General features: G+C 53.3%; 1 protein-coding gene across 1 annotated transcript in view; it reads right to left on the bottom strand.

The window, feature by feature from the left end:
• GOT1 (glutamic-oxaloacetic transaminase 1) overlaps positions 1-6,062 on the bottom strand; it is an 18,585-nt gene extending 12,523 nt beyond the window's left edge. Inside the window, exon 1 of the mRNA XM_063435163.1 lies at positions 5,861-6,062. Within this exon, the coding sequence (XP_063291233.1) occupies positions 5,861-5,978 (118 nt within the window). The 5' untranslated portion in view covers positions 5,979-6,062. The remainder of the gene's footprint in view (positions 1-5,860) is intronic.
• Between the last annotated feature and the right edge of the window lie 6,377 nt (positions 6,063-12,439).

The raw sequence follows: 12,439 nt of genomic DNA, 5'->3' as shown, positions 1-12,439 counted from the left end.
CCTCCCTCCCTCCCCCCAGACATGTCCCATCACAGCGTCACCTCCCTCCCTCCCCCCCAGACATGTCCCATCACAGCGTCACCTCCCTCCCTCCCCCCCAGACATGTCCCATCACAGCGTCACCTCCCTCCCTCCCCCCCAGACATGTCCCATCACAGCGTCACCTCCCTCCCTCCCCCCCAGACATGTCCCATCACAGCGTCACCTCCCTCCCTCCCCCCCAGACATGTCCCATCACAGCGTCACCTCCCTCCCTCCCCCCCAGACATGTCCCATCACAGCGTCACCTCCCTCCCTCCCCCCCAGACATGTCCCATCACAGCGTCACCTCCCTCCCTCCCCCCCAGACATGTCCCATCACAGCGTCACCTCCCTCCCTCCCCCCCAGACATGTCCCATCACAGCGTCACCTCCCTCCCTCCCCCCCAGACATGTCCCATCACAGCGTCACCTCCCTCCCTCCCCCCCAGACATGTCCCATCACAGCGTCACCTCCCTCCCTCCCCCCCAGACATGTCCCATCACAGCGTCACCTCCCTCCCTCCCCCCCAGACATGTCCCATCACAGCGTCACCTCCCTCCCTCCCCCCCAGACATGTCCCATCACAGCGTCACCTCCCTCCCTCCCCCCCAGACATGTCCCATCACAGCGTCACCTCCCTCCCTCCCCCCCAGACATGTCCCATCACAGCGTCACCTCCCTCCCTCCCCCCCAGACATGTCCCATCACAGCGTCACCTCCCTCCCTCCCCCCCAGACATGTCCCATCACAGCGTCACCTCCCTCCCTCCCCCCCAGACATGTCCCATCACAGCGTCACCTCCCTCCCTCCCCCCCAGACATGTCCCATCACAGCGTCACCTCCCTCCCTCCCCCCCAGACATGTCCCATCACAGCGTCACCTCCCTCCCTCCCCCCCAGACATGTCCCATCACAGCGTCACCTCCCTCCCTCCCCCCCAGACATGTCCCATCACAGCGTCACCTCCCTCCCTCCCCCCCAGACATGTCCCATCACAGCGTCACCTCCCTCCCTCCCCCCCAGACATGTCCCATCACAGCGTCACCTCCCTCCCTCCCCCCCAGACATGTCCCATCACAGCGTCACCTCCCTCCCTCCCCCCCAGACATGTCCCATCACAGCGTCACCTCCCTCCCTCCCCCCCAGACATGTCCCATCACAGCGTCACCTCCCTCCCTCCCCCCCAGACATGTCCCATCACAGCGTCACCTCCCTCCCTCCCCCCCAGACATGTCCCATCACAGCGTCACCTCCCTCCCTCCCCCCCAGACATGTCCCATCACAGCGTCACCTCCCTCCCTCCCCCCCAGACATGTCCCATCACAGCGTCACCTCCCTCCCTCCCCCCCAGACATGTCCCATCACAGCGTCACCTCCCTCCCTCCCCCCCAGACATGTCCCATCACAGCGTCACCTCCCTCCCTCCCCCCCAGACATGTCCCATCACAGCGTCACCTCCCTCCCTCCCCCCCAGACATGTCCCATCACAGCGTCACCTCCCTCCCTCCCCCCCAGACATGTCCCATCACAGCGTCACCTCCCTCCCTCCCCCCCAGACATGTCCCATCACAGCGTCACCTCCCTCCCTCCCCCCCAGACATGTCCCATCACAGCGTCACCTCCCTCCCTCCCCCCCAGACATGTCCCATCACAGCGTCACCTCCCTCCCTCCCCCCCAGACATGTCCCATCACAGCGTCACCTCCCTCCCTCCCCCCCAGACATGTCCCATCACAGCGTCACCTCCCTCCCTCCCCCCCAGACATGTCCCATCACAGCGTCACCTCCCTCCCTCCCCCCCAGACATGTCCCATCACAGCGTCACCTCCCTCCCTCCCCCCCAGACATGTCCCATCACAGCGTCACCTCCCTCCCTCCCCCCCAGACATGTCCCATCACAGCGTCACCTCCCTCCCTCCCCCCCAGACATGTCCCATCACAGCGTCACCTCCCTCCCTCCCCCCCAGACATGTCCCATCACAGCGTCACCTCCCTCCCTCCCCCCCAGACATGTCCCATCACAGCGTCACCTCCCTCCCTCCCCCCCAGACATGTCCCATCACAGCGTCACCTCCCTCCCTCCCCCCCAGACATGTCCCATCACAGCGTCACCTCCCTCCCTCCCCCCCAGACATGTCCCATCACAGCGTCACCTCCCTCCCTCCCCCCCAGACATGTCCCATCACAGCGTCACCTCCCTCCCTCCCCCCCAGACATGTCCCATCACAGCGTCACCTCCCTCCCTCCCCCCCAGACATGTCCCATCACAGCGTCACCTCCCTCCCTCCCCCCCAGACATGTCCCATCACAGCGTCACCTCCCTCCCTCCCCCCCAGACATGTCCCATCACAGCGTCACCTCCCTCCCTCCCCCCAGACATGTCCCATCACAGCGTCACCTCCCTCCCTCCCCCCCAGACATGTCCCATCACAGCGTCACCTCCCTCCCTCCCCCCCAGACATGTCCCATCACAGCGTCACCTCCCTCCCTCCCCCCCAGACATGTCCCATCACAGCGTCACCTCCCTCCCTCCCCCCCAGACATGTCCCATCACAGCGTCACCTCCCTCCCTCCCCCCCAGACATGTCCCATCACAGCGTCACCTCCCTCCCTCCCCCCCAGACATGTCCCATCACAGCGTCACCTCCCTCCCTCCCCCCCAGACATGTCCCATCACAGCGTCACCTCCCTCCCTCCCCCCCAGACATGTCCCATCACAGCGTCACCTCCCTCCCTCCCCCCCAGACATGTCCCATCACAGCGTCACCTCCCTCCCTCCCCCCCAGACATGTCCCATCACAGCGTCACCTCCCTCCCTCCCCCCCAGACATGTCCCATCACAGCGTCACCTCCCTCCCTCCCCCCCAGACATGTCCCATCACAGCGTCACCTCCCTCCCTCCCCCCCAGACATGTCCCATCACAGCGTCACCTCCCTCCCTCCCCCCCAGACATGTCCCATCACAGCGTCACCTCCCTCCCTCCCCCCCAGACATGTCCCATCACAGCGTCACCTCCCTCCCTCCCCCCCAGACATGTCCCATCACAGCGTCACCTCCCTCCCTCCCCCCCAGACATGTCCCATCACAGCGTCACCTCCCTCCCTCCCCCCCCAGACATGTCCCATCACAGCGTCACCTCCCTCCCTCCCCCCCAGACATGTCCCATCACAGCGTCACCTCCCTCCCTCCCCCCCAGACATGTCCCATCACAGCGTCACCTCCCTCCCTCCCCCCCAGACATGTCCCATCACAGCGTCACCTCCCTCCCTCCCCCCCAGACATGTCCCATCACAGCGTCACCTCCCTCCCTCCCCCCCAGACATGTCCCATCACAGCGTCACCTCCCTCCCTCCCCCCCAGACATGTCCCATCACAGCGTCACCTCCCTCCCTCCCCCCCAGACATGTCCCATCACAGCGTCACCTCCCTCCCTCCCCCCCAGACATGTCCCATCACAGCGTCACCTCCCTCCCTCCCCCCCAGACATGTCCCATCACAGCGTCACCTCCCTCCCTCCCCCCCAGACATGTCCCATCACAGCGTCACCTCCCTCCCTCCCCCCCAGACATGTCCCATCACAGCGTCACCTCCCTCCCTCCCCCCCAGACATGTCCCATCACAGCGTCACCTCCCTCCCTCCCCCCCAGACATGTCCCATCACAGCGTCACCTCCCTCCCTCCCCCCCAGACATGTCCCATCACAGCGTCACCTCCCTCCCTCCCCCCCAGACATGTCCCATCACAGCGTCACCTCCCTCCCTCCCCCCCAGACATGTCCCATCACAGCGTCACCTCCCTCCCTCCCCCCCAGACATGTCCCATCACAGCGTCACCTCCCTCCCTCCCCCCCCAGACATGTCCCATCACAGCGTCACCTCCCTCCCTCCCCCCCAGACATGTCCCATCACAGCGTCACCTCCCTCCCTCCCCCCCAGACATGTCCCATCACAGCGTCACCTCCCTCCCTCCCCCCCAGACATGTCCCATCACAGCGTCACCTCCCTCCCTCCCCCCCAGACATGTCCCATCACAGCGTCACCTCCCTCCCTCCCCCCCAGACATGTCCCATCACAGCGTCACCTCCCTCCCTCCCCCCCAGACATGTCCCATCACAGCGTCACCTCCCTCCCTCCCCCCCAGACATGTCCCATCACAGCGTCACCTCCCTCCCTCCCCCCCAGACATGTCCCATCACAGCGTCACCTCCCTCCCTCCCCCCCAGACATGTCCCATCACAGCGTCACCTCCCTCCCTCCCCCCCAGACATGTCCCATCACAGCGTCACCTCCCTCCCTCCCCCCCAGACATGTCCCATCACAGCGTCACCTCCCTCCCTCCCCCCCAGACATGTCCCATCACAGCGTCACCTCCCTCCCTCCCCCCCAGACATGTCCCATCACAGCGTCACCTCCCTCCCTCCCCCCCAGACATGTCCCATCACAGCGTCACCTCCCTCCCTCCCCCCCAGACATGTCGTCCCCATCACAGCGTCACCTCCCTCCCTCCCCCCCAGACATGTCCCATCACAGCGTCACCTCCCTCCCTCCCCCCCAGACATGTCCCATCACAGCGTCACCTCCCTCCCTCCCCCCCAGACATGTCCCATCACAGCGTCACCTCCCTCCCTCCCCCCCAGACATGTCCCATCACAGCGTCACCTCCCTCCCTCCCCCCCAGACATGTCCCATCACAGCGTCACCTCCCTCCCTCCCCCCCAGACATGTCCCATCACAGCGTCACCTCCCTCCCTCCCCCCCAGACATGTCCCATCACAGCGTCACCTCCCTCCCTCCCCCCCAGACATGTCCCATCACAGCGTCACCTCCCTCCCTCCCCCCCAGACATGTCCCATCACAGCGTCACCTCCCTCCCTCCCCCCCAGACATGTCCCATCACAGCGTCACCTCCCTCCCTCCCCCCCAGACATGTCCCATCACAGCGTCACCTCCCTCCCTCCCCCCCAGACATGTCCCATCACAGCGTCACCTCCCTCCCTCCCCCCCAGACATGTCCCATCACAGCGTCACCTCCCTCCCTCCCCCCCAGACATGTCCCATCACAGCGTCACCTCCCTCCCTCCCCCCCAGACATGTCCCATCACAGCGTCACCTCCCTCCCTCCCCCCCAGACATGTCCCATCACAGCGTCACCTCCCTCCCTCCCCCCCAGACATGTCCCATCACAGCGTCACCTCCCTCCCTCCCCCCCAGACATGTCCCATCACAGCGTCACCTACCTCCCCCCCAGACATGTCCCATCACAGCGTCACCTACCTCCCCCCCAGACATGTCCTATCACAGCGTCACCTACCTCCCCCAGACATGTCTTGGGATGCTCTGTATTGCATTGTCCTGTGAGCTTTGACAGTGTCTCACCCAGTCTGCACTGACTGATCCCCTGCAGTGAATGCAGTAATTTCAATGAGTATACAGTGAATGTAGTGAGTATACAGTGAGATCCCAGTGATCCCCCATTCCAGCTCTGGCCAGGCTCTTTCTCTCACCCCTTCCCCCTCCCCCTCCCATGTACTGTATGCTATGACAGTGTGTCCCCCGCCCTGACAGATCCCCTGCAGTAACTGCAATATATATATACACAGTGAATGTGCAGTGAGTGCAGTGTATACACAGTGAATGTGCAGTGAGTGCAGTGTATATACAGTGAATGCAGTGAATGCAGTGAGTATACAGTAATTGCAGTGAATGCAGTGAGTATACAGTAATTGCAGTGAATGCAGTGAGTATACAGTAATTGCAGTGAATATACAGTGAGTGCAGTGAGTGCAGTGTGATCCCAGTGATCCCCCATTCCAGCCCCGGCCGGGCTCTCTCTCTCTCACCTCCCACTCCCAGGTTGACCTTCCTGGGGTCGCTGTCCGCCCGGAAATCTGCGGTGAGTTGGAATACAGCCACGGGGGGCGCCTGGGGGACGGAGGAGAAGATGGAGGCAGCGGCCATGGTGAGCAGAGGACAGATCGGTCGGCAACGACAAACTGAGAATTTCACCTTCACCTTCACCGGCTGAGAACGTGGGCGGGGAGACCGGCAGCCAATCACAGGGCTGACAGAAGGCGACGCCCTCACAATGCGAGACAGCGCGCTATCCTATTGGATAACGTGTAGAGCTGAGTGAGAACTCTCCAATCAAACGCGAGGAGACAAACTGAGTATAGCCCGGTGACGTCACTGGACTCCCTTCATATCTGCATCAAACAAAGCCACCCATTGGCCGGTTACTTCTACTCTACTACAGATACAGTACAGCGCAAGCTGTCACATGACTACTTAGAAAAAAAAAAATCTTAAAGGGAAAAGCGCACAGACCAGACCACCTTACACTATACAGTGCTTAGTGGGTTAAAGTGTGATAATTAGGCCAAAATACCCAAAGATAAAAAAAAAAAGATTTACAGATTTAAATATATATATTTGTTAAAATAAAAAAAAAAAATGGCCTAAAATGTGAAATTAATTTTAGGGTTTCTTAACTCAAAAGCAAATTGTGAGGAACTGAAACAGAAATTGTAAATTTTAGACAAAAATATAAAGTTGTCTCCACTGCCAAGTTCAATATTAAAATTTAAAACATTTTGCCTAAAGGATTTAGTCCTTAAAAGAAAATTCTATTTGAAAATGAAAAAAAAAAACACACCACTTTGTAAGTACACCCCTACAAAAAAAAAAAAAACAATGCTCGGAATTATTCTTATATATTTTCTTTGAGGATAATGAAAAGTCAGTGTGCAATAGCAGCAGACGCAGTGTCATACCTATGGTATGGAAGGTATTGCATGAGCCCTGGCCAATTATCACTGCTACGGGCAAGCAATAGGGTTGCCTTGGTAGGGTTACCCATCAGTTTGCACTTCTGGTGGGTACTGATCTCAGTAATGGCTCCCTTGTATTCCGCTACTTTTTAGTGAGTCAGAGCGCAACCACTGGATGTTCCCAGCTTGTGCTTTGACTCACCAATGGTGGTGGTCACATATCAGCCACCACACATATAGCTGGTAAATTTTGAGCTGATTTTATGGTAAAATAATCTAAAAGACGGGTGTCAGATGTTTGGACATGGGCCGCAATGTCATTGCTTTCCTTATGCGCTGTTTACACTAGATAAATCTCTGTACAGACCTTACTTTCTTCCCTGGCACATCTATAGACTTCTCACTGAGAACCTTAATGGACCAGTTGTACATGCGTGTGGCTGTCCAATCACAGTCTTTGTGAGACAGATGTGCTCTAAGCTAGATGGAAGAAACACATGACTGACAACTGGAAAGGAGTAACGGGACAGAATTATAAAAGTGGTATAAAAACAAAAAAAAAAAACACAATACAATCCTTATACAAAAAGCCACAACCTGAAGAAACTCCCCTAGCTGAGAGGCGTGCCCAGCAATGCAATTTGACTAAGTTTATAAACATTTTTCATAAGTTTTTTCTTGCTTTATTTTTGTTTGTGTATTGTTTAAAAGTGTTTGTTTGATAGTTTAAAAAAAACTTATCCGAGGGAGGACTGGAGGGGGCCACTAAGAGAGGGGAAAGGGAGGACCACTAAGGGGATAGGGGGAGAGGGGAGTGAGATGACCACCAAGGGGGACTGGAGAGGAACACGGAAGAGAGGGGAGAGACCACTAAGGGACAGGGGCAGGGGAGAGCTCTAAGGATGGAGGGGTAGGGGAGATAACTAAGAAACAGGGGAGATCACTAAGGGACAGCATGGATGGGGAGAACACTAATGGACTGGACAGGATGGAATATCACTAAGGGACAGGGGGCCAAAGAAGAGAAATAAGGATCAGGAGGGGAGGAGAGGAGAGAGCACTAAGGGACAGAAGGGAAGAACACTGAGGGACAGGAGGGGAAGGGAGATCACCAATTGATAGGAGGAGAGAGCACTATACATTTTTTTTTTAAATAGCTGCTCCCCTCTCAGCCCCTATCCTACCCCACAAAACCTCTCTTTTACACTACACACATCCTTACACATACACAGAAACACACAATGCATCCCTATACACACCAAAACACACAATGCATCCCTTATGCACACACACAGCCTCTCTTACACACACAAAAATAAGATGCATCTCTTACACATACTCAATGCACCCCTTACAGACACACACTGAATTAAATTACATACACAGAAACACACCTTTAATTCCTTACACACAAACACACACACTACATCCCTTACACAAATTGGTATCCCTATATACTACATTCCATAAGAATACAAACACACACACGCACACACACATTACACCCTCTACAATAAACACATAACACATCCCCTACACACATACACTCCACTCCCTGTGAGCGAACTCATGGGTGGGCCATGTAGGTGGACTTATGGACGAGCCTTGTAGGCATACTCACGGTCAGGCCCTGGGGGCCCAGACCTTGAGCTGTGTAAGGGACCCCAAAAATGGAGCTGCTTCCTGTTTGTTAATTGTTGTGACCACTGTTACAAACAGTCTCCAGAGAGCCTCTTCTACACCAGACCTGTGGAGCCAGACTGCAACCTGAGCCCATCATCATCCTCTTGTTCTGATCTGGTGTTATGTAGGCAATCCAATATATTGTAAGTAGCACTAATCTATAATTTACCTCACAATAAAGGGCCACTATAGTTACCAGAACCACTACAGCTTAATGTAGTGGTTTTGGGGTCTATAGCCGGTCCCTGCAGGCTTTTTAATGTAAACACACTACCTTTTTAGATAAAAGACACTTTGCGCAGAACTGGCTTTGTCCCATATGGCCGATCATATGGGTGGGGCATTGTGATGTCACATGGTGGGCAGAACATATGGGTGGGGCGGCACATTTTTGTTTGCTTTGGGCGGCAAAAATCTTTGCACCGGCCCTGCATGGACTCATCAGTGAGGCTCAGCAGAGCCAATCTTCTCTTCCTGCCCATGCTGGTCTCCTCAGTGAGGCTCAGCCGTGTCAATCTGGTCTCCCTGCCCATGGTGGATTCCTCAGTGAGGCTCAGCGGTGTCAATCTTCTCTCCCTGACCATGCTGGTCTCCTCAGTGAGGCTCAGTGGTGTCAATCTTTTCTGCCTGACCATGCTGGTCTCCTCAGTGAGGCTCAGTGGTAAGTGGAAGAAGAAAAGTGATAAGAGACACATACAGAGACTATGACACTGTATCATATTCCGTGTGTGTCTCTATCATTGTGCTGCATCTGCTCCCAGCTGACTAGTAGATTAACGGAGGAGACTAGGAGCTGGCTAGGAGAGTGGATCACAGAGCAAAAATTATCCAGGACTATAAGGCCTCTCATTCAGGGTTCCTAGAGCACTGAACTCTGTTTCTGTGAGTGATGTGTGGTGGCTGAGTTGAGAGTTGTATATGTGGTGGTTGAATTGTGTGTGTAGGCAAGGCTAAATGTTGTGTATGTGTGTGTGTTCTCCCCCCTATTACCTTCCCTAGTGGTCCAGTAAGTGTGGGTTGATCCCTGGTAATCCAGTGGGGGAGCTTTGTGACCTGTAGCAATATCGGGTGCAGATGCCCTCGATGTTCCGGCACTCTGAGTCACCAACAAGCACCGGAGGTGTCACGTTCACATAGAGTTTGAAGGAGCTCAACTGCAGATTTCTGATTAATTAGATGTGAATGTGAGGAGTTGAGAAAAAAGGAGATGACAGTTCACCAGGAAGTTAACTGATACTGTGTCTTTAATAATTTTGATTGAATAAACACAGGTACTGTATCTTTAAATGGTTCAAGTTGCTGAGTGGATTCTTAGATTAATTTATACAAGTGAATTCAAGCAATAATATGAAGGAAGCAATGTAGCTTTAACTTGCAGAGATTAGTTTTAGCTTAACTGATAGAAAACATCTCATATGGAGGTAGAAAGGTAAATAATTAGGAATTACTCCTATAACGATAGGAGGATGTGTGAGCAGGCTGAGCTTGAGCTCAGTAGTCAGGGAAAGTTCGTATAATACAGCGAGGTAACTTAGCTTCCAGAGGAGTTGAAGTTGGTTCCAGAGTGCCTTCCGGAGAGGTTCCGTGGAGAGAGGTCGAGAGGAGTCAAGTGTTAGCCGTGGTCGAGGAAGGAGAAGGAGGTTAGTCTTTTACGAGTCCGGTTCGGTACACAGGTAAGGTTGAAGAGAAAAGTTGCAGCCGGTATAATTCCGCGGTACGCTGTTCATTAATCCAGCGTCTGTTGCCTGGCGCGGTCGCATTATGTAGCGCAATGAGACCGCGTCAGAGGGGGGTGTGGCTACAGTCCGTCAACCCGGAAGAGACAGGTAGTGCAAGTAACGGCCATGACAGTATCCCCCCTGTAACGAGCACCCACCGGGTGCTATCCACGTGGTTTGGATGGATAAAGTTTGTGGAAAGCTGTACGCAGCCTATCAGCATGAATCTCAGAGGAATCTTCCCATGAATCTTCATCAACTCCATAACCCTTACATCTAATGAGGTACTGTAGAGAGCCACGATGGATCCTTGAATCAAGAATTTTGTGGACCTCGTATTCCTCAGTACCATGTACCAAGATAGGATCGGGAGAAGTGATTACATTTCTTTGAAAAGGATCAGGATGATAGGGCTTGAGCAAGGACACATGAAAGACGGGGTGAAGCTTAAAAGTAGGTGGAAGCTTCAATTTCACAACATTAGAGTTTATGATAGACGTTATTTGAAAAGGGCCAAGAAACAGGGAACTCAACTTCTTCGAAGGACGGTTGGTGGAGATGTTCTTTGAGGAGAGCCAGACAAAATCTCCAACTTTGTAAGAAGGGGAAGGTTGTCTCTTAGCATCATAAAACTTCTTCTGGTTGGAAGATGCCACTTCAAGATTTTCATGTAATTGTCGAAATAAGGAGGACATATGAGAGATTTGATCCGAGACAGTGGGGTTAGATGAAGAAATGATTTGAGAAGGAAATGAGGAGGGATGAAATCCGTAATTGGAGAAGAAGGGAGTCATTTTGCTACTTGTATGAACTGAGTTGTTATAAGCAAATTCGGCCATAGGTAACCACGTTATCCAATCATCCTGTAGGTGGGAACAATAACAACGTAAATACTGTTCCAGACATTGGTTAACTCTTTCAGTCTGCCCGTTGGTTTGAGGATGATAAGCGGAAGATAGTTTACGTTGGATACGAAGGGAAGTACATAATGCATTCCAGAATTTGGAGGTAAACTGGGTTCCGCGGTCCGAGATGATTTCATCTGGGAGTCCATGAAGTTTCACAATGTTATCGAGAAATGTTTTTGAAAGTTCTGATGATGAAGGTAATTTCTTCAAAGGAATGAAATGGGACATCTTTGTGAATCGGTCTACTACTACTAAAATGGTAGAATGGTGTTGAGAAGGGGGAAGTTCCACCAGGAAATCCATAGAGATGGATTGCCAAGGTCTCTCTGGAACTGGTAGGTTCATCAACTGACCAAAGGGTTGATGACGGTCAGATTTGGATCTTTGACAGGTTGAACAATTTTTCACGTAGGATTCGATGGTGCTGTCCTGACGCGGCCACCAATAATATCTTTTGGATAATTCGAGGGTCTTTTTAATACCTGGATGACCTGCCAGAGGAGAGTCATGAATGAATTCAAGTATTTTATTCCTAAACGGGGGAGGAATGTAAATTCTATCATGAAAATAATAGAGACCGTCCTTCAGTGATAATTTAGTTGATTTAGGAAGGTCAAGTGCATCTGGATGAAGACCTTTTATGTCATCTATTAGGGATGTGACAATTCCAATGACTGTATGGGGGTTTTCTACTTCAGGTTCTTGATGAATTCTGGAGAGGGCATCCGCCTTTTTGTTCCTTGCCCCAGGTCTAAAAACGATTTGAAAATTAAACCGGGAGAAGAAGAGGTTCCATCTTACTTGTCTCGCAGACAGAGTTTTGTTGGAGTGAAGATATTCAAGGTTTTTATGGTCAGTATAAACTATTATAGGAGTTTGGGTTCCTTCTAGAAGATGTCTCCAGTTTTCTAAAGCTAATTTTATACTTAATAATTATTTTTCTCCTATAGGGTAATTCTTTTCAGCCGGAGACATGGAACGGGAAAAGAAGGCAACAGGGTGAAGAGGATCTTGAGGAGTTTTGTGTTGGGAAAGGACAGCTCCGAGAGCAGTTTCTGAAGCGTCTGTTTCAAGGACATATAGACATGTGGGATCAGGGAGTTGAAGGATAGGAGCAGTTGTAAACCTTCTTTTCAATTCATCGAAAGCCTTTTGGGCCTTTTCATTCCAATTGAAAGCATGTTTTTTGCTGTTAGGTGAATTAAGTGAATGAGTTACATCAGAGTAATTTTTAATGAATTTCCTGTAGAAGTTAGCAAAGCCCAAGAACCGTTGTAATTCTTTTACGTTAGAAGGAATGGGCCAGTTGAGGATACAACTGATTTTTGAGTTATCCATTCCAA

Source organism: Pelobates fuscus, chromosome 10, assembly GCF_036172605.1.
Source record: "Pelobates fuscus isolate aPelFus1 chromosome 10, aPelFus1.pri, whole genome shotgun sequence".
Lineage (NCBI taxonomy): Eukaryota > Metazoa > Chordata > Amphibia > Anura > Pelobatidae > Pelobates > Pelobates fuscus.
The sequence above is the reverse complement of the archived record's forward strand: the minus strand, read 5'-3'. Positions and strand labels throughout refer to the sequence as shown.